General features: G+C 53.0%; 5 protein-coding genes across 5 annotated transcripts; 1 reads left to right on the plus strand and 4 right to left on the minus strand.

Annotated features, from left to right (window-relative positions):
- Window positions 1–4867: 4867 nt before the first annotated feature.
- On the minus strand, window positions 4868–5365 carry CDEST_11605 (uncharacterized protein). The gene is made up of 3 exons (XM_062927761.1): window positions 5248–5365; window positions 5095–5192; window positions 4868–4994 (listed from the first exon to the last, which is right to left on the minus strand). Exons 1-2 carry the CDS (start codon window positions 5338–5340, stop codon window positions 5106–5108), a joined length of 180 nt encoding a protein of 59 aa, XP_062783812.1. The 5' UTR covers window positions 5341–5365; the 3' UTR covers window positions 4868–4994; window positions 5095–5105.
- A 1599-nt stretch (window positions 5366–6964) lies between these two features.
- CDEST_11606 (Putative extracellular membrane protein, CFEM) lies at window positions 6965–8953 on the plus strand (the record flags this gene model as incomplete). Its single annotated transcript, XM_062927762.1, has 8 exons — window positions 6965–7132; window positions 7188–7323; window positions 7391–7615; window positions 7671–7738; window positions 7812–8039; window positions 8129–8217; window positions 8277–8342; window positions 8410–8953. 8 exons carry the CDS (start codon window positions 6965–6967, stop codon window positions 8951–8953), a joined length of 1524 nt encoding a protein of 507 aa, XP_062783813.1.
- Window positions 8954–9007: 54 nt separating this feature from the next.
- CDEST_11607 (Putative NADP-dependent oxidoreductase domain-containing protein) lies at window positions 9008–10611 on the minus strand. The gene has a single exon (XM_062927763.1). The coding sequence runs from the start codon at window positions 10238–10240 to the stop codon at window positions 9092–9094; it is 1149 nt and encodes a 382-aa protein (XP_062783814.1). The 5' UTR covers window positions 10241–10611; the 3' UTR covers window positions 9008–9091.
- Window positions 10612–11031: 420 nt separating this feature from the next.
- CDEST_11608 (Putative flavin monooxygenase, FAD/NAD(P)-binding domain superfamily) lies at window positions 11032–12905 on the minus strand (the record flags this gene model as incomplete). Its single annotated transcript, XM_062927764.1, has 5 exons — window positions 11032–12103; window positions 12194–12482; window positions 12548–12607; window positions 12672–12803; window positions 12860–12905. The coding sequence occupies 5 exons, from the start codon at window positions 12903–12905 to the stop codon at window positions 11032–11034; spliced, it is 1599 nt and encodes a 532-aa protein (XP_062783815.1).
- Window positions 12906–13378: 473 nt separating this feature from the next.
- On the minus strand, window positions 13379–15411 carry CDEST_11609 (Putative major facilitator, sugar transporter, major facilitator superfamily). The gene is made up of 3 exons (XM_062927765.1): window positions 14871–15411; window positions 14587–14791; window positions 13379–14510 (listed from the first exon to the last, which is right to left on the minus strand). Exons 1-3 carry the CDS (start codon window positions 15179–15181, stop codon window positions 13431–13433), a joined length of 1596 nt encoding a protein of 531 aa, XP_062783816.1. The 5' UTR covers window positions 15182–15411; the 3' UTR covers window positions 13379–13430.
- Window positions 15412–16366: the final 955 nt, after the last annotated feature.

The following is a 16366-nucleotide window of genomic DNA, read 5'->3' on the forward strand; positions in this document are numbered from 1 at the left end:
TCTTGAGGCTGGCCCTTTTGACTTCATCTGATTCTGTGGATGGGTGAAAGAAAACCTTCCGCCGCTAGGTGCGTCCCTCAAGCCGGACGAGACTGTCCAGCCAACGAGAGCTTTCCATGACTGCAAGACGTTACAGAAGGTTACCTGCAAACGGAATCTGGGCGTACCCGTACGACCCGGAAAGCTGGGACGGTCATCGATTGACATTCATTGGCGAAGGCAGAGAGTTGCGGATGCCACGAGAAGAGGCCAAGACATGGTGAAAGGCTAGTCCATTTCCACCCATAACGTCACATACCCACTTTCCGACCACCCCCCCATTCCGACCACCCAAAAAAGAGGGCATTCCCACCAACACCAGTATGTTCAATTAACTATTAACTGCACCTAGATGCCACCACAATACAGCTTTCAGCTTCACTGGGTAAATCAGACTCGCTGGATCTATCTGTAATATCCTCTTTTTCGCCAGCCTCAATTTGGGCCTTCTGGATGTCCTTGATGTTGGCGAACTTGGTGTTTGGATCCAGCTGGACTGCCCTCCTTTTTCTTACTGCAGTATTGGCAACCTAGGCCTGCAGAAGCTCCAGCTTGTGCTAGGCAGCTGCCAACTGATAAGCCTGCTCACTAAAGCCTTTTTTTACCTTCCTAAATAGGAGGCGTTGAGTAGAAGCGTGATTTTCCAGCTCTGTAAATAGCTTCAGTTGGCCAGCCAGATCCTTCATCTTCTTTGGCGTTGACCATGCCACTGCAGACGACGCAGATACCCATCCTTCAGCTTCTTTACTTCCAGCCTGCCCTTGGCTGCCCTTAGACTGCCCTTTGCAGGCCTGATCTGATGGCCCTGGTGTTGATGGGAGCAGCAATGGGCTCATAAGGGGTTTGGCCACAGAGACAGGCCATAGGCCAGTATATTTCCAACCACTTTGGATGTTCTGCATCGTCAAGCCTGCCAGACAAGCCTTCTGATAACAGCCTATAAAGTTTCTCTTGCCTACAATAGTAGAATTATTCCACTAACTGAGGTATCTAAGCTCCTTCCTATAGGCTGCCTTTACAGGGCCAAAGACTAACTGGTTAAGTAGCTGAAGGACATAGGAGGTGTGTAGAGGTAAGAATAACAAGTGGATGTTATTAATATAGCAGAGCTACATAAATTTAGTCGTTGTATGACTCCTATGGCCATCAGCAACCAGTAGTCTAGCCTCCTCCTTACCCTAAGGGAGGGTCTAAGGGATAAAGACCTTCTGCAGCCATTCAACTGCAGTGTCGTCTGTAGTCCATCCATTTTCTGTTGCAGTAAACTGCCATCCTTTATAAGGGCCAAGATCTAGAGGAAACCACTGCTGCTGGACTGTCTTGCCCTTATATATAATAAGGGGATTCAGGGCATAGCCTATAGCAGAGATGCATTCAATGATAGACACCCATGCCCTTAATCCAGGCTGTTTCTTGCGGACAGACTTCGTCTCAGCCATCCCCAGCACCAGCCCATTAGATCCCTAGCCCTCAAGGATACCAGTCTCATCCATGTTATATCTGTTGGCTGGTTTGATGCCCTTGATCTCTGGTATGGCGAGGAGTTTGAACCAGTCCCTGATGACCTCAGTAGATGCTCCATTAACACGTCTAGAGTCAACAGGGCGACTTCTCTAGACCTTGATTGATGGGTTTCTTCTTTTGAATCCTTAGATCCATTGCTTTCCTAGAGGATCTGTATCCCCCATGGCATGAAGGATCCTTTCTGCGAATACCTTCACTTGCTGATGGGTTGGAGCAAGCCCAAGGGCATGCTGGATTCGCACCCATTCAGCAAGCTTAGCCTCCTGATCAATAGAGAGCCTCTGGTAGTCTGCAAAGGCAATATCCCTTGGTTGGGTGCCATGCAGACGGTCTCGGAGGGTAGTCTTTGGGATGCCATACTCAATGGATGCCTTCCTTAGACTCATACCCTTTCCTACAGCCTCAATAGCCTGATTGATCTCATATTCGGTATACTGCCCTATTGGGGTTAGAATAAAGCGTATGCAAAAAATGAGGTGATTTGGATGAGTGGTGAAAATGTTGTGATAGTTAGAAGTAGGAGGAGGTGGGAGGTTGGATGTGGCGGTGAGGCATTTTTGGGTGGTCGGAATGGGGGGGTGGTCGGAAAGTGGGTATGTGACGTTACTTCAACGTCACCGAAAGCGCTTTTCGCACGTTTGCGGCACTGGCATCTGCTAGGCAGGCTTGGCAGGGTTACCATCAGATGTCAAGAACGTTTCCTCCATTGTGAGATCAAACTTGGCGCGGCGCCATGGCGTCGGGGAGGCGCCGGAACGCAAATAAGTCACACAAAAGCGTTGCCAGACGACCACTGGCTGGCATACAACGCTCTCACGCCGCATTTAATGTTCAGATGTGGCACTATGGAGCAATGTTGAGCTGATGAGGTCGCATCGATGCAAACGACTTGGAGCATCGTACACGAGGATATAGTGTATTGAAAAGCCTGTCCAGAACTCGTCACCTCGACCTAAACGCGTTTGGACTCGATGTTATGGTGCTCACAATATTACTTCGCCGTGAGATGTGCCCTACCTGCTGTGGCGCATGTTTGCGGCCCAACCAGTCAAGAAACCTTGCGCTTGGCAGTGATGTTGGGTTAGAACAGAAAGCTTTGAGCCTCTTTACAGCAAACACGCTTGAATAAAAATAAAAACGCATGCCCAGCTTGGTTCGAATCTGATCTCGGTAATGGCAACGTGGTATTCGAGGTGCCTGCCAACAAGTATGACGCTCGCCGGAATCTCAACGGGACAGCTCCCCCCCCCCCCCCCCCCCCCATCACTTTCACTGCAAACAAAAATGCTCATTTCTATGACCCTACCTGGGTCTACTTCAACAGGTACGTCTTGATGGACAGGGTTTGCCCAAATCGGACCGCCGGTTGTTACAGAGTACAGCCACGACACCCGATGCTTGAAAATGCATCAGAGCGTGCAGAAACGCACGGGGTCTACCCCGGGCATAAGGCCAAAGTAATGCGAGATGGCGAAGCTTGAATGCTGGCAAGCTTTTGAGAAAAGGCAATTGGCCAGCATGCAGAATGGGAGTGGTTCTGAAACAGACGCAAAACAGGGTTGAGATCGTTGGACCATTCAGCGGCACCAGCCGCAGAATCCGTCGCCCGTGATGCTTTTTGAGCCCCGATTCAACCTTCGTGTCAATATCCTTGGAGTAGCGGTCAGCCAGCGGCGAAGATTTGTTTCTTCGAAAAAAAAGGGCCGCTGAGTCGACTTGCTAGCTTGATAAGCCTCAAGAGCCTGGATCAATATAGTCTGCAACGCTGAGTCTGTATCTAAAGTAGGCGCTTGCGAGACTTGGGGTTTCGTGATATCGCCTGCCAAGCTGTCAACTCGATGTCATTTGCGTATTCACAATTATCTTATTCTCGTACCTATGGGGACGGGGAAGGGGAGGGGGGCCTCGGGGGCACGGGAGAATCGTAATGCTGTGATATCAACGTCATAATATGTATTCTTTGAACTGAAAAGGCAACTTCCACGCGAAGAGTATTGATCGATCTTTGATGTTACAGTCTCTGCAACGTTGTTCCTCAATGGATCGGCTACAAAAAAGACTAAAGTTCACTAGCCCTCACATACCATAAAGGAAGATCCTTGTATAACAATATAGAAGCAGTATGTATAGGTCGGCAACAATTGCCAAGTCAAGAAGTAAAGCTTCCATGTTAAGACATACATGCATGAGTCAATAGTGTCTCCCTTGATGAATTTCACTAGCACAAAACCTCCGATGGAAATTTTAGTATTGAACCTGTGCTTCATTAAGCTAGCTGCACAGCGCCAGTTCAACTAAACTAAGTGCTCAAGCTATCCTGTTACGGGCATATCGATCGGAGTATAATGCAGTGCCTGGAGATAAACCGGGAGCAAGAGTTTGGCTTGGGTATATCATGGCCTCGAATACGGCAGAAGGATGAACTCGTAAGCCTACAGAACAAGTAGTACACCAAAAGTTTGCTTGCCAGGTAGTAGAGCACAAACACGAAGAGAAAGACATACATAGTAGTATAACTGAATAGGCGTTGGGTTCTGGTGGAGTCTTCTAAAGCAGGTAGCGGCTGACTCCACCAGAGAAAACGCTGGCGCCAAATATCTTGCCCGGCCCACCTAGCCCGATATCAACGGCTGCATTTCCGACACTGATAAACACTACTGCTATTGAGATTGACTACAGTTGACTGTCGCTGTAGCAGGTGGACAGGGGAACAATAGAAACCTGCAGGCGTGATAGTACACCCGTTGATCTAGTTTCATTGGCAAATTGTTCAACTCTTCACGAATGGACTTCAATTGCTAAATGTGCTCTGTAAGTTGATTTCACAACGCCTTACAACTGAATTGAACCCCCTTCTCCAGCAAGTCGGACCCGCAGCATCGTCCCATCTCTAAAGCAACCTAAACAGACTACGAAAATTCCAGTTGGAAGTAGGAGAAAACCATAGATGCCGTTTGAGCTGGCAACAACTGAACACCTTTGAAGGCTTTGATTTCTTACGTCACAGGAAACTGTTGGATGCCCAAACGATTTGGATAGGAACCTGGAGATCGCGACTGGGTGGATTAAGCAGATCACGCGGATCTGTCTCCGATGGTTCCACTATACAATGCCCGCCGTCCGGAGCTCCTATTCACATGGAGCTTTCTATCGACACATCGCCAGTACCAGAAACGGCAGTACTTTGCACTATTCGCCCCGCCCGATCGAGCGGCCCTGTGAGGCTAACAGAAAGAGCTTCATGGTTGGATATATTCCTGTCAGGGGTGCTATATTTCGGTCTATACATGTGCTGTTGTCCTACTGGCAGTGCAGTAGGTGAGTTTTGAGCAACGAAAGTCTTCGAGTTACACCCCACGTTGCAGCTGGCCTCTGTCCACTGAGCCGTAGTTCCGACACTGCGTCGTGCACACATGATAGACACTGCGTGGCTACATAGGTTAGTGAATGAGCTGTGCTGATACCTGTTTACACTGAACGTGGCAGCAGAGTCCAGTGTTACGCAGCCACATGTAGTGCGGGGAGACTCACATAATCCTCATCTAAGGCCACTCGCCGCATTCTTGGCGACAACCTTGAACGGCGATGCCATCGAAGATACCGAGATCATCCAAGCATTTCCGGACACACTGGAGTAAAATATCAGTTTGACAGTCTTGGGATTCTCCAGAGTTTTGGACGCACAGGGGAGTACTGGCGCCTCTCAAGCTCGACAGGACCGGCGATGGCAGTCGCAGCCAAGAGACTGGACACAAGGGCAAAAGAGAAGAAACGCATATTGAGTAGGGAGACAGTGTTCTGGAGAGCAGGGAATAGATTCTGTCCAACGCTGGTCTCTCAAGGGGGACAAAAGCCCGACTTTATACTTCCGTCACCATCACGGCTTCCTATTATGGACCATCCTAAGAGCTGATAAGAAAAAGAACGAATCCTTCCCAGCTTACGAGATTGGAGTGTGTCCTATGAGGATCGCAGGCTAGAGATTGAGGGAGCATCACGCTCCTGTAGGATCTGCCAAGCCGGTCAGACTAAGTCTTGGAGAACGCCCAGATTCCCATATAGGATGGAATCTGCGACAGCAAGTAGTGTCGCAGGCGCCAAGTCTCTTCTCCTTCCTTTCAAGACTTAGGGATCTATGTACGTATGGTCATTGTCCCGCTGTACCCTTGAAGAGATTGGTAGTGGCCGGTTCATCGGGCGGACGCATGCGCGTGGCGCAGCAGGCTAGCCCCCCTGTTCTACGTGCAGCCCAGACCATGTCTTTCCTCACGTTTCTTCTGCCCTGTCAACATGCTGCTGGGACATTCATCCTAGGGAACGACAGATAAAATGGTGCTTTAATGGAAGATGCTAATTAGCACAAGGCGGGCGTAAACGTGGCCCGCAACCTACCTATTCAGGAAAAGCGAACCCGAGTTTGATCATTGTTCGGATCCTCTGCTCCATCGCTGCCACACACCTCACCACCCCCACATTCTAGCGTTTCTAGATCAACTATAAATCATGCGATTACCCTCGTTTGTTCCGTTCAATCTGATATCTTTAGCGGATTTACAGAATCTTGCTGCCCGTTGTTGGCTCCGGTGGAATGGTTGAATTGGAGATCACTGTCAAAAATGTGAAGATGCGGACTTACTTACGGTGATAACGGTCAAAAGCTGTGCGAGGAGTGCCTGCATATGCGTCTTGAAGAGCCCTTTCTCAAGGAATCTCGCATCGATCGACATCATAGCAGTGAAACTTCATTTGATGTTAAATCGGATACGACTCAACAAGCACCCGGACCCTTGAAGCTAGCACAAGCTGGTATTTCCACACAGCTCACAAAGCTACTCGCACTCACCCAACGCTAATTTGTCTTTACCCCTCACCAACAGAGTTGGCTTCTTACATCCCATCTTCAGATTATTTCCCTTGCTCTACCACGCGAGCAACTTTCCAAAAAGCCACCCCTCCGTTCTAAACAGCACTTTTTGCGTCGATCAAACTATGGCAAACAGAGTCAAGCACAGCTGTCCAATGGTTTCCCTGTCTTCGACAAAACAAACTCCGGTCAGGGAATCCGGTCGCACTCAAAGCGCGCGTTTTCGGGTCCTCGACCCGGTGTTTCCACGTGTAAATACGGCCGTTGATGGTTGCAAGCGGAAAAAGCTTCATCGCCGTTCAGGTGAGATGCGGGTTTGCAGTTGGGCATCTGAGCTCGGGCATCTGCCGACACATGCGGGGAGGGGGCCAGGAGACTCCGACTGTGATTAGATTCATCCTCATAGTTTACAAGATAGAGCCCCCTTCCACGCTGCTGGGCGTCGGTATCGCCCTGATCTATACATCGTATCATCTAACCCAACCCAGCCATCTATTTCGGACTTCCCATACTTGTTGCCGAGTGCGGATCGGCGACATGAAGTTGTACGTTGTAGCTGGCCTGGCTTGCATCGCCACCGATACGGCAGTTGCATCAACTTTGCTGCCTCGCGCGGTTCCGTCTGGGGTAGTAACATCACCAGCTTCTACTGGTCCAGCACTGGAGGCGTTGCAGCAAGCGGCTACTTCGCTACCATCATGCGCAGTACGACACCCCTAACCTCGGAAGAAGAGATAGTGTGCGCTAACCGTTGTTGCAGACGGGCTGCATCGCTGCGGAACTACCCAAGTCAGCATGCAATGCCACCGACTTCCAGTGCATCTGCACGAACCAACAACTCAATGCTGCCATTGGCGTGTGCTTGTCGCAGAACTGCACCGTAGTCGAGTCTCTCCGTAAGTTGGTGTCTTTCCGCTTCTTTGGCCGATTAGATTAACCCATTGCCCGTTGCAACTCTTGAAGAGGCCCAGAACTATTCGAAAACGTCCTGCGGCGTGCCCGTCCGCCGCAACACAGAGCAAGCCCCCATATCATGGACCCTCTTCGCCATCGCATTCGTGGCCGTAGTCGCCAGGCTTCTATCCAAAGCTCCGGCGTTGAATCCGGCGTTCCCCTTCGGCATAGATGATTGGACAATCATTGCCGCTATGGTTGCCTTGATACCATCGGATATCGGGTCTCAGGAACGTAGGCAATAATCTTCTATATTCCTGCACGAGAGAATCATACCAACAACTCGTAGTGATCGGCCTGGGCCTAGGCAAAGATATATGGACGGTACCTCCTGAAAACATTACCGAGATACTGCTTGTAAGTCGAACCGCTCACCGCTCAACCACTGTCTAACCGATGCCCAACCGTTTAACTGACCAACCCTTTTTAGCTATTCTTCGTCGAGGAATTACTTTACGCGTTTGTGGTCGCAATCACCAAGTTTTCCATCCTCCTATTCTATCTTCGTCTGTTCAGCGAACCGTGGTTTCGAAAAAGCTGTTACGCAATCATGGGCGTGACCGCCGTCTACGGTGTTGGCCAAATACTCGCAATCGCCTTGGTTTGCAACCCGGTTGATTACAACTGGACACGGTGGGATGGAAAGCACGTTGGAAGTGTGAGTGTCCTCGCATACGTCTTCACCTTGCATAGTTCTCTGGAGGGCTGTTCAGCTCAGAGGCGTTGACTAACTTCCATTCATTCCAGTGCGGCAACATTACGCTCATGACTTTTATCAACGGGGGGGTCAACATCGCGTTGGACTTTGTTCTTTTTGTTCTGCCGGTGACGCAGTTGTAAGAGCAGCGTCCCTAGCTAATTCGACCGGCTCGGCCTGGCTGACAGTTTGCATCAGTATCAACGTCTCCTGGACCTCGAAGAAGAAGATCGGCGTCAGCGTCATATTTCTTGTCGGCCTTTTGTGAGTCTTGTTATCGAAACAGCTGTGGTACTTTGGCCGCCCGTGCTGATGTTGTATCATGCGGCAGTGTGACTGTGTGCAGCGGTATCCGTTTGGCGACTGTTGGCAAATTCGCCGACACGCAGAATCCAACATGTAAGAGCACCCTACCCCGTTACCCAACATCTCATGACTCTAAAGGGATTGACTATTTATTTGCAGATGACTTCAAGGAGATCTCGATTTGGTCCTTGGTCGAGATGCGGATGAGCGTGATATGTGCCTGTATGCCAGGGATGACCGCCTTCGCCCGGCGCATAACGCCCCTTTTTCGTCGTTTGCGCCCAGACAAGCCTCTGCCACAAGCTGGCAACCAACCTCGAACGGGCAGGTCCATGATGAGAAGGATTCAGAACACACTCACACGTATTACGGGGATCGGGGAGGCCAGAAACCATCCGACTTTGGGGAGCTCAGCAGTCACACGGAAAACCAACACAACGAAGAGCCTACCGTCCACCATCGATCCAAACCACCCCGAGTACATGGAATACATGCTATACGCTAGGTTTGCAGAGTCGGGTGAAGCGGGCACACAGTTGCAAACGCTGAATAGCAGGGCAGCCGCATGAGGCAGCATCGAGATACATTACCAACACATACACATACAGGCAAGCAAGATGTGACTACAGATCTGGTTGCATTTGTCTATCAGGTTCTGTTTAACTGTGGCTTTTCTAAAAAATTGCCGCGCCGCCCTCTGGCCATTCTCAGACGCTGGTCTGTCGGCCCGCATTGGGAAATGACATGTGGGCAGCGCGTGAGAGCCTGACCGACTTGCCGGTGATGTTGGGGTCCTCGCCCAAAAAGTTGTTCGGGAACCCGACGTCGAACTCCCTGACGCTCTCCAGGTACGCAATCTGCTCGTCGGTGAGCTTGATGGTGAGCGCGTCGATGTTGGCCCTCAGATGCTCCACCTTGCGCCCGCCCACGATGGGGATGACGTTGGCGGCCTTGCTACGGACGTAGGCCAACGCGATGGCCGTGACGCTCTCGGTGCCGTGCTCGCCGGCGACCTTCTCGAGCGCCTCGCTGATCTTGATCTCCGCCTCTGTCTGCTGCCCCGTGCTGACGAACGAACGCAGCCCCTCGCCGGCCTTCCTGCGCTCCTCGATAGCCTTCTTCGACTGGAACTTGCCGGACCCCAGGACGTCCCACGGGCAGAGGGCCATGCCGAACATCTTGGCCATGGGCAGGATGTCGCGCTCGAAGTCGCGGTGCATCACGCTCCATCGGCCCTGGTACACGCTGAAGGGGGTCTTGCCGTGGTCGATGGCGTACGTGTTGGCCGCGCTGACGACCCAGGCGGGCGTGTCCGAGATGCCGAGGTAGAGGACCTTGCCCTGCTCGACGAGGATGTGAAGCGAGTCGACGATCTCCTTGATGGAGGTCGTGTAGTCCCACCAGTGCAGGTACAGGATGTCGATGTAGTCGGTGCCCAGCTTCTGCAGGGAGTCCCGCACGCTCGTGTGCAGGCTCCGGCGGTGGTTCCCGGTGAAGTTGGCGGTGTGGCCCTTGCCCAGGGAATGGCTCTTGTAGTCGGACGTGTACTTGGTCGCGAGCACGATCTGTTCCCGGTTGCCCCGTTCCCTCATCCACTCGCCGATCCACTGCTCCGACTGCTCGTCCTGGTAGCCGTTCGCGGTGTCGATGAAGTTGCCGCCGGCCTCGAAGAAGGCGTCCAGGAGCTTGAAGGACTGCTCCTTGTTCATGGCGCCCATTCCGTCAGCCCACGCATCGCCGATCGACATGGCGCCCAGCGCAAGAGGGGACACGCGGATGCCGGCGTTGGGGGAGAGCACGCGCAGCCTACCCAGCTCAGTGGGAGGTTCAGGCGCGGGTGCCAAGAAGTTCGACATGGTTGACTGAGGTTGATATCGGAAATCGTAACAAGAAAGGGTTGCTGCAATGGAGAAGGTCAAGGTCCTCTCATACAAAGTTGCGAAGGGGTTAACGTTTGGACCTCAGAGAAGGGCTCGTCATGTTGTATATATAGTCGGACGAAGAGGGGCAGCGGGATGGTAGGGGCGCCAGACGCCTCAAATAACATCGGAAATAGGCCCCCGGAATTGAGCTATGAAAATGCCGAAAAAAAAGGGACACTGTTTCCGACATGCGCATTGCGCCCTTTTGGAGCTCAAAGTGCGGGGACAGATGGCGATGGTGACGTAGCTGAATGTCGCATACCAGTCGTGTGCAACGGTAGTAAGGGCCCTTTGTTGTGTAGAAGGGGATCGGCCATAAGGAAGGACATATTGGGAGCATGGAGGCAGGCGAAATTGTTTGTTGTCTCTTTACTGGGCGATGGGGTTTGGCCGGGTGGGTTGACGGCACGATCGGCAGTGTTCCGTGGCGATGTGCCGGGAGGCCCGGAGTTTGTGGGACTATCTCCGGCCAGGGTTGTCAGCTATGCCCATTATACATCCGGACCGGAAGCCACACGAACAAATCTTGACAAGAATGATCGAACAACTTGGAAATATGGATCTCAAATCAAAGTCTTATTTAACCCCTTAATCTCCAAGACTTTCTTGAGCATGAACAGATACATTTGATGGGGAAGACTTCAGCTTCCGCTCGCCAGTGGACAGCGCGTCTCACATTAAATGAGTAATTCTTTCCGGAAGCGCCCCCCAAGTGTGTTTTTTCTTCACTTCCTTGACTTGAGTTGCTTCACCAGCTTGTTCATGTGGATGATGGCCTCCCTGGCGCCGTCCCAAGTCTTCCTCTTCCCGGTCTCAAAGTACCTGAATGCGTGCGCCGTCTCGACGCCGTGGTTCATGAGATAGCTCATGTACGGGTCCTTGAACCAGGCGACCCAGCCGCGCCACCCCCAGCCGAGGTTCTCCATGCCGGTCCCCGCGGCTTTGTGTAGGAAGCCCTGGAACTCCCACTGCTTGACAGCGCTGGGGTCGGACCTGTTCTCGAGCGTCCAGCGGTCCGCGATCCACTGGTGGTGCCGGTCGATGGCGCGCTCCATCTCGCGCTGGGGCGGCATCATGTCGGCGCTGACGCCGCGCCAGATGTTGCTGATGGCCATGGACGTGACGTCCGAGAAGGAAAACCCGTTGTTCTTGCCGTACATCGAGTAGGCGAGGATGGCGATGCTGTCCGCGTGCGATGGCGGGAAGAGGTTCATGTACAGCCGGGCGATGGGACGCCCGCCGTAGGGGTTCCCAGAGGTGTCCGTCGCGGGCTTGCTCATCTCGACGAAGGGGACCAGGTCGAAGTCTGCCGAGTAGCCCGTGCAGCAGATGACGGCGTCGACGTCGTCCAGGATCGTTCCGTCAGTGAACTCGATGGACTTCCCTCCGAGGAACCGCTGTATTCCGTGTAGAGAGGTGACCTTGCCCTCTCGGAGCAACTCGACGGTGGTGTCTATACATCCGGAGAGATGCAGACTGAGCGGGGCCAAGTTGTGAAGCAGCCGCCAAGAGGGGTCCAGCTTGCCGTGCTCCTTCATGAGAAAGCCGGTGGCGAGCATCACAAGCCTGTTGCTCAAGTTGGGAAAGTGGCTCTGCAGGAAGTAGGACATCTGCCTGCGGGCACGAGTGACGAGCAGATCTGTCGGGACACCCTTCCGCCAGCGGCCTACGATTATGCTGCCGTTGCGATGCGAGATGTAGACTTTTTCTGTTTGCTTGACGAGAACAGACACTACGTCGCTCAGGGTAGCGCTCAGCCCGACGAGCACGACCTTTTTCCCCTTGAAATCTTCTGGCCTAATACGCGACGCGTTCGTTAGCCATACGAATGTGTATGTGTATGTGTGTTTGTGGGTGGATGGGTGGGTGTGAACAGTAGACACCTACTTGCGAAACTGCTGTGAGTGAAGCAGAAGACCTTCGTATTCTTCTTGCCTTTCGTATGCTGGCATTTTTGGTTTAGTCTGATAGCCGTGGCACAAAACCACCTTGTCAAACTCCTGGTGCTCCGGGATGCCTGATTTGACCATCTCGACTCGCCACTTTGATCCATCGGCGTTTCGTGTCACCTGCTTGACGGTGGTGTTGAAAGTCATGTGCTTGTAGAGATCAAATTGCTCCGCGTAGGACTCCATGTACTCCTCGAAATCTCGTTGAGTCAGGTGAGGCCCATACTCTACCCTAGCCATCAGTTTCTCTATTCGACCATCCATCGTTTCGTTAGGATACAGGTGCGCTCACTGTCTGGCATCGGAAAGTCTGTGAAACCGCAAGTGTACTTGCTGATGACTGCACGGGTGGCTGGAAGAGACATTAGAAGGGTCCAATGGCCAGTGGGCTGGCCGGTGAGCCGAGCGAAGCTTACTCGGAAGGGCTGTGGTCATTGTCTTGTCGTCGGTATAGGACCAAAGACCGCCAACGCGGCCTCTTCTCTCGAACAGTCTCGCGTCGAAACCATCCTCACGCAACGTCTTGAGCATGGAAATGCCGGTCGCACCTGGGTCATGCGTGTTAACCTCATATTGATTGGTCGTGATCTGACGCGGGACTCACCTGCTCCGATCACCGCTACGGACGGTGGCTTAATACTGCTAGCCATGTGTACAGGCTCGCGATGGAGGATTTGGTAATTTGGTAAATATGGATGACGAGAATGAAGATTAAAGAAGATTTTTGAAATGGAAACGATTCAAAGAAAACACTCTGTGGCAGATGGATCTGAGCTTTTCATTGATGGGAGGGAGCCAAGTGTCATCAAAGAAGGAGGCGAGATCAATGCCGCGAAGCCATGTAAGCACTAAACGCGACAAGCCAACGGGAGTCCAGTATATTGTCAATCACCAAGAATCCTTCCCAAAATACCCGAGATAACCAATCAGATTTGATGGATGATTGCGATCTGATGACATGAGACCTTTGGGGTCACATAGGTCACACCAGGTAACCATCCACCCTGCGCTAGCACGGAAAAATGGCTTTTTGTGAGCTGCGAATTCCTTCCTATCCGTCGAAAACACAGCACGTTTTGATGTCATTAGGTTAAGGTACCTTGTCTGCTTCTCAACTCTAGAGGGGTATACGAATTCAAGATGGTTGGTTCTATTACTGCTAGCCTGCATACAACTCAAAGGTCATTCTCCTTGTCCATGGCCGTCTTTACGGCTTGGCCTCTGACCGCAGCGTCAGGGGTGTACTCCTTGAACTTGCGTGCAGGGATCTTCTTCATGAACATCTCGTCCAGCTCTTCGTAGGTTCTACCGGCCGTCTCGGGCAAGTTGAACCACAGGTGCACCAACGAGATGACCGCCAGGCCGCCAAAGATGAAAGCGAGCTTGGCCCCGAGATTCAGCTGATCGGGGTTGAAGAGGTACGGCAGCACAAAGCTCCACATCGTGTTCAACCCGTTCTGCATCGCGAGCCCGAGGGCGATGGTCTTGATGCGGAGACGCGACGTCGACACCTCGGCGAGGACCGTGTAGGCGGTGGCACCGATCGTGACGTTGTACCACCAGCAATAGAGGAGGAGCAGCGCTACGGTGCCCCTGTTGAACGAGAGCGTCCCGGGGAGGGCCAGGCCGCCGGTGACGAGGAGGATGACGGTCAGGACGGCGAGCCCGTAGACGGTCAGGGGCCGGCGGCCCATCTTGTCGACCAGGTACCAGGACATGACGTTGCCGATGAGCGAGCAGCACTGCTGGACGATCTGGAGCTTGAAGCTGTCGGCGGTGCTGTAGCCGGCTAGCTGCATGTAGTACGTGAAGTAGGACGCGGCGAACATGATTCCCGACAGGCTCTGGATGCAGAGCGGGGAGATGCTGATGATGGTCCGTCGCAGGTTCGACTTGCGGAAGCACTCGAGGTAGCTAGCGCCGGCGGTCTCGCGGCTGACCTGATCCAGCGTCCGGCGGATCACGGCGAGCCGGATGCGGCCCTCGTCACCGGGGTGTCCGAGCTTGGCTAAGCTCTTCAGTGCCTTTTCATCTCTGTCTTTCATGGCGAGGTACCAGGGACTCTCGGGCATGAAGGGGAGGAGGATGGCCGCGATTGCCGCGAATCCGTACTGGGCGCAGAAGACGGCGCGGTAGGCCCAGCGGTTGTTGAACGTGCCGGTCTCGTTAATGATAAGGGCGACGACGAGGGGGCCGAGGGTATAGGAGAGGGCCGAGAGACAGGTAAAGAGACCACGGAGGGCAAGTGGGGTGATCTGGGGTAGCCGGCGTCAGTTCCTGGGTCCTTGGTGGGATGTGAGAGTCGACTCTCTTCGTCCTTGGGGTCCATACCTCTCCGATGTAAGTGACGGTGACCGAAGCCAGAGCACCGATAGCAAAACCGTTCAAGAATTTTCCTCCAAAGAACAGCTCATTCGTAGTTGCAATGAATTCCAGTGTGATGCCAACAAACGAGATGCCGAGGGCGGTCGCGATGACCGTCTTTCGGCCGAGCCAGTCTGCGAGGTTACCGCTTCCCAACGCACCAACGACGGCACTACAAAGGGATTAAGGTCAGCAGGCCTGTACGTCAAAAAGAACGGCAATGGAAGAAGGGAACTCGAATTTTAACTTACGAAGCAACGGGCGCGCCGTTGAAGGCGGCTTGCCATTTTGCGTCCAGGACGTAGTCTCCCTGGTAGAAGTTGCCAAAGTCTTTCCGGAACTCGGGGATGCTCAAGATGCTACCGCCCGCCTGGTTCTCGAAGCTCAGGACGAGGACGCACCAGACGGCGTAGATGCACCAGAAGGAGGCTTTGGGGTACTTCCTGAAGGACTCCCACTTCCCGAGGTCGTGGTCGTCCTGGTTGCCCAAGTCGGCGAGTTGGGCCTGGGCCTCGGGGTGCTCGAGGTGGGCGGCGTTGTCCTTCTTCTCCTCGTCGGACATGATGAGAGAATTTTTATTTATTTTTTTGGCTTCCGTTGGAGGGAAAAAATGACCGCGTAGTCCCGAAGGGAAAACTCAAAAGAGTGAAATGGGGCTTCGGCACCAACAATTCGTGATTATAAGAGCTGGAAGGGGGGGCTCAAGTCCGAGAAACGCCAAGCTTGCGGCTCCCTATGAAGTTGCAGCCATCACGGACGTCGACAAGTCTTTATAAGACGAAAGGTCCTGTGCCCCTATTACGACTCGTAAGTACGATGCCACCACCCGATGGTCCCCACGCCAAACATCATAAAACGATCGTCCCATTCTGGAACCTCGGGGGAATGGGGCACGGCGGTGGATCCGGGGGGTTGCCAGCATCGTCTGGGGACACCTGCGGAGCCCCGGCTGGATGTGGGAGCCTGGGGACTGGTCGGACCGAGTCAGGAGGGCTGGTCCTTCAGCTCGATATCCACCGTTTGTCCGGTGAAGTGCCTGGGGTTTCCCCATTCAGGAGGATTTCCGGGGGGGAGAGACCCCACGCGAGAACCTGTATTCTTGGAAATCAGGGGAAGAGGGACGGGGGTATCTGTCACTGTGCAGCATTTCGCAGTCAGATCTCATTTGTCCGTGATCGAGTTACCAGGCTGGCGGAGCCGAGGGCTGTAGAAACATTGGATGTCGATACAAAGTCAAGTCAAACCTTGAATTTGGATCTCGGCCAAGTAGCAGTTTCTATGTGTCCATGCTTAAACCTAGTACTAGATGAAGAGGGCAAGTTGACAACTGACCAGGTGTTTGGTTCAAACACGTCAAAAGTTGGATGTCGGTTGGCCTCGGGGCTGATTTCCAACTGGAGAAACTCCTTGGTCTCGTGCGCTTGGGGGGCACAGAACGGGCTCCCCGTATATTTCCGGCGTGCGGAACCACCAACAGTTTCTGGGCCAGTTGAGTTGTGGAGGTGCCCCGCGGGGAGTTGTTCGACCTGGACTAAAGAGGCTTGGACGCCCTCGTGTCCCCGCGTCCCCTCCCCCCCAAGTCTCCAAAGTCCAAACAACACCACAACAAAACAAAGAAAAAAAAGACGGTGACGCTGCCGAGAGTCTTGTATTGACCGAAGTTCATCCGAATCGGTGTGGCGTTGTGAGAGACTCTTGGAGAGTCGTGGGTGGTTGGCGTTCCCTGATCAGGGGTTTATGGGAGTTG

The sequence above is a fragment of the Colletotrichum destructivum genome, chromosome 7 (genome assembly GCF_034447905.1).
Source record: "Colletotrichum destructivum chromosome 7, complete sequence".
NCBI lineage: Eukaryota > Fungi > Ascomycota > Sordariomycetes > Glomerellales > Glomerellaceae > Colletotrichum > Colletotrichum destructivum.

Excerpts from the sequence above, each read along its gene's own strand:
- CDEST_11607 (XM_062927763.1), bottom strand. The coding sequence starts at position 10,240 with ATGTCGAACTTCTTGGCACCCGCGCCTGAACCTCCCACTGAGCTGGGT.
- CDEST_11609 (XM_062927765.1), bottom strand. The coding sequence starts at position 15,181 with ATGTCCGACGAGGAGAAGAAGGACAACGCCGCCCACCTCGAGCACCCC. Across the intron at positions 14,792-14,870 it reads AACGGCGCGCCCGTTGCTTC|TGCCGTCGTTGGTGCGTTGG; the intron begins GTAAGTTAAAAT and ends ATCCCTTTGTAG. Across the intron at positions 14,511-14,586 it reads CCGTCACTTACATCGGAGAG|ATCACCCCACTTGCCCTCCG; the intron begins GTATGGACCCCA and ends CGGCTACCCCAG.
- CDEST_11605 (XM_062927761.1), bottom strand. The coding sequence starts at position 5,340 with ATGCGTTTCTTCTCTTTTGCCCTTGTGTCCAGTCTCTTGGCTGCGACT. Across the intron at positions 5,193-5,247 it reads AGAGGCGCCAGTACTCCCCT|TGTGTCCGGAAATGCTTGGA; the intron begins GTGCGTCCAAAA and ends ATTTTACTCCAG.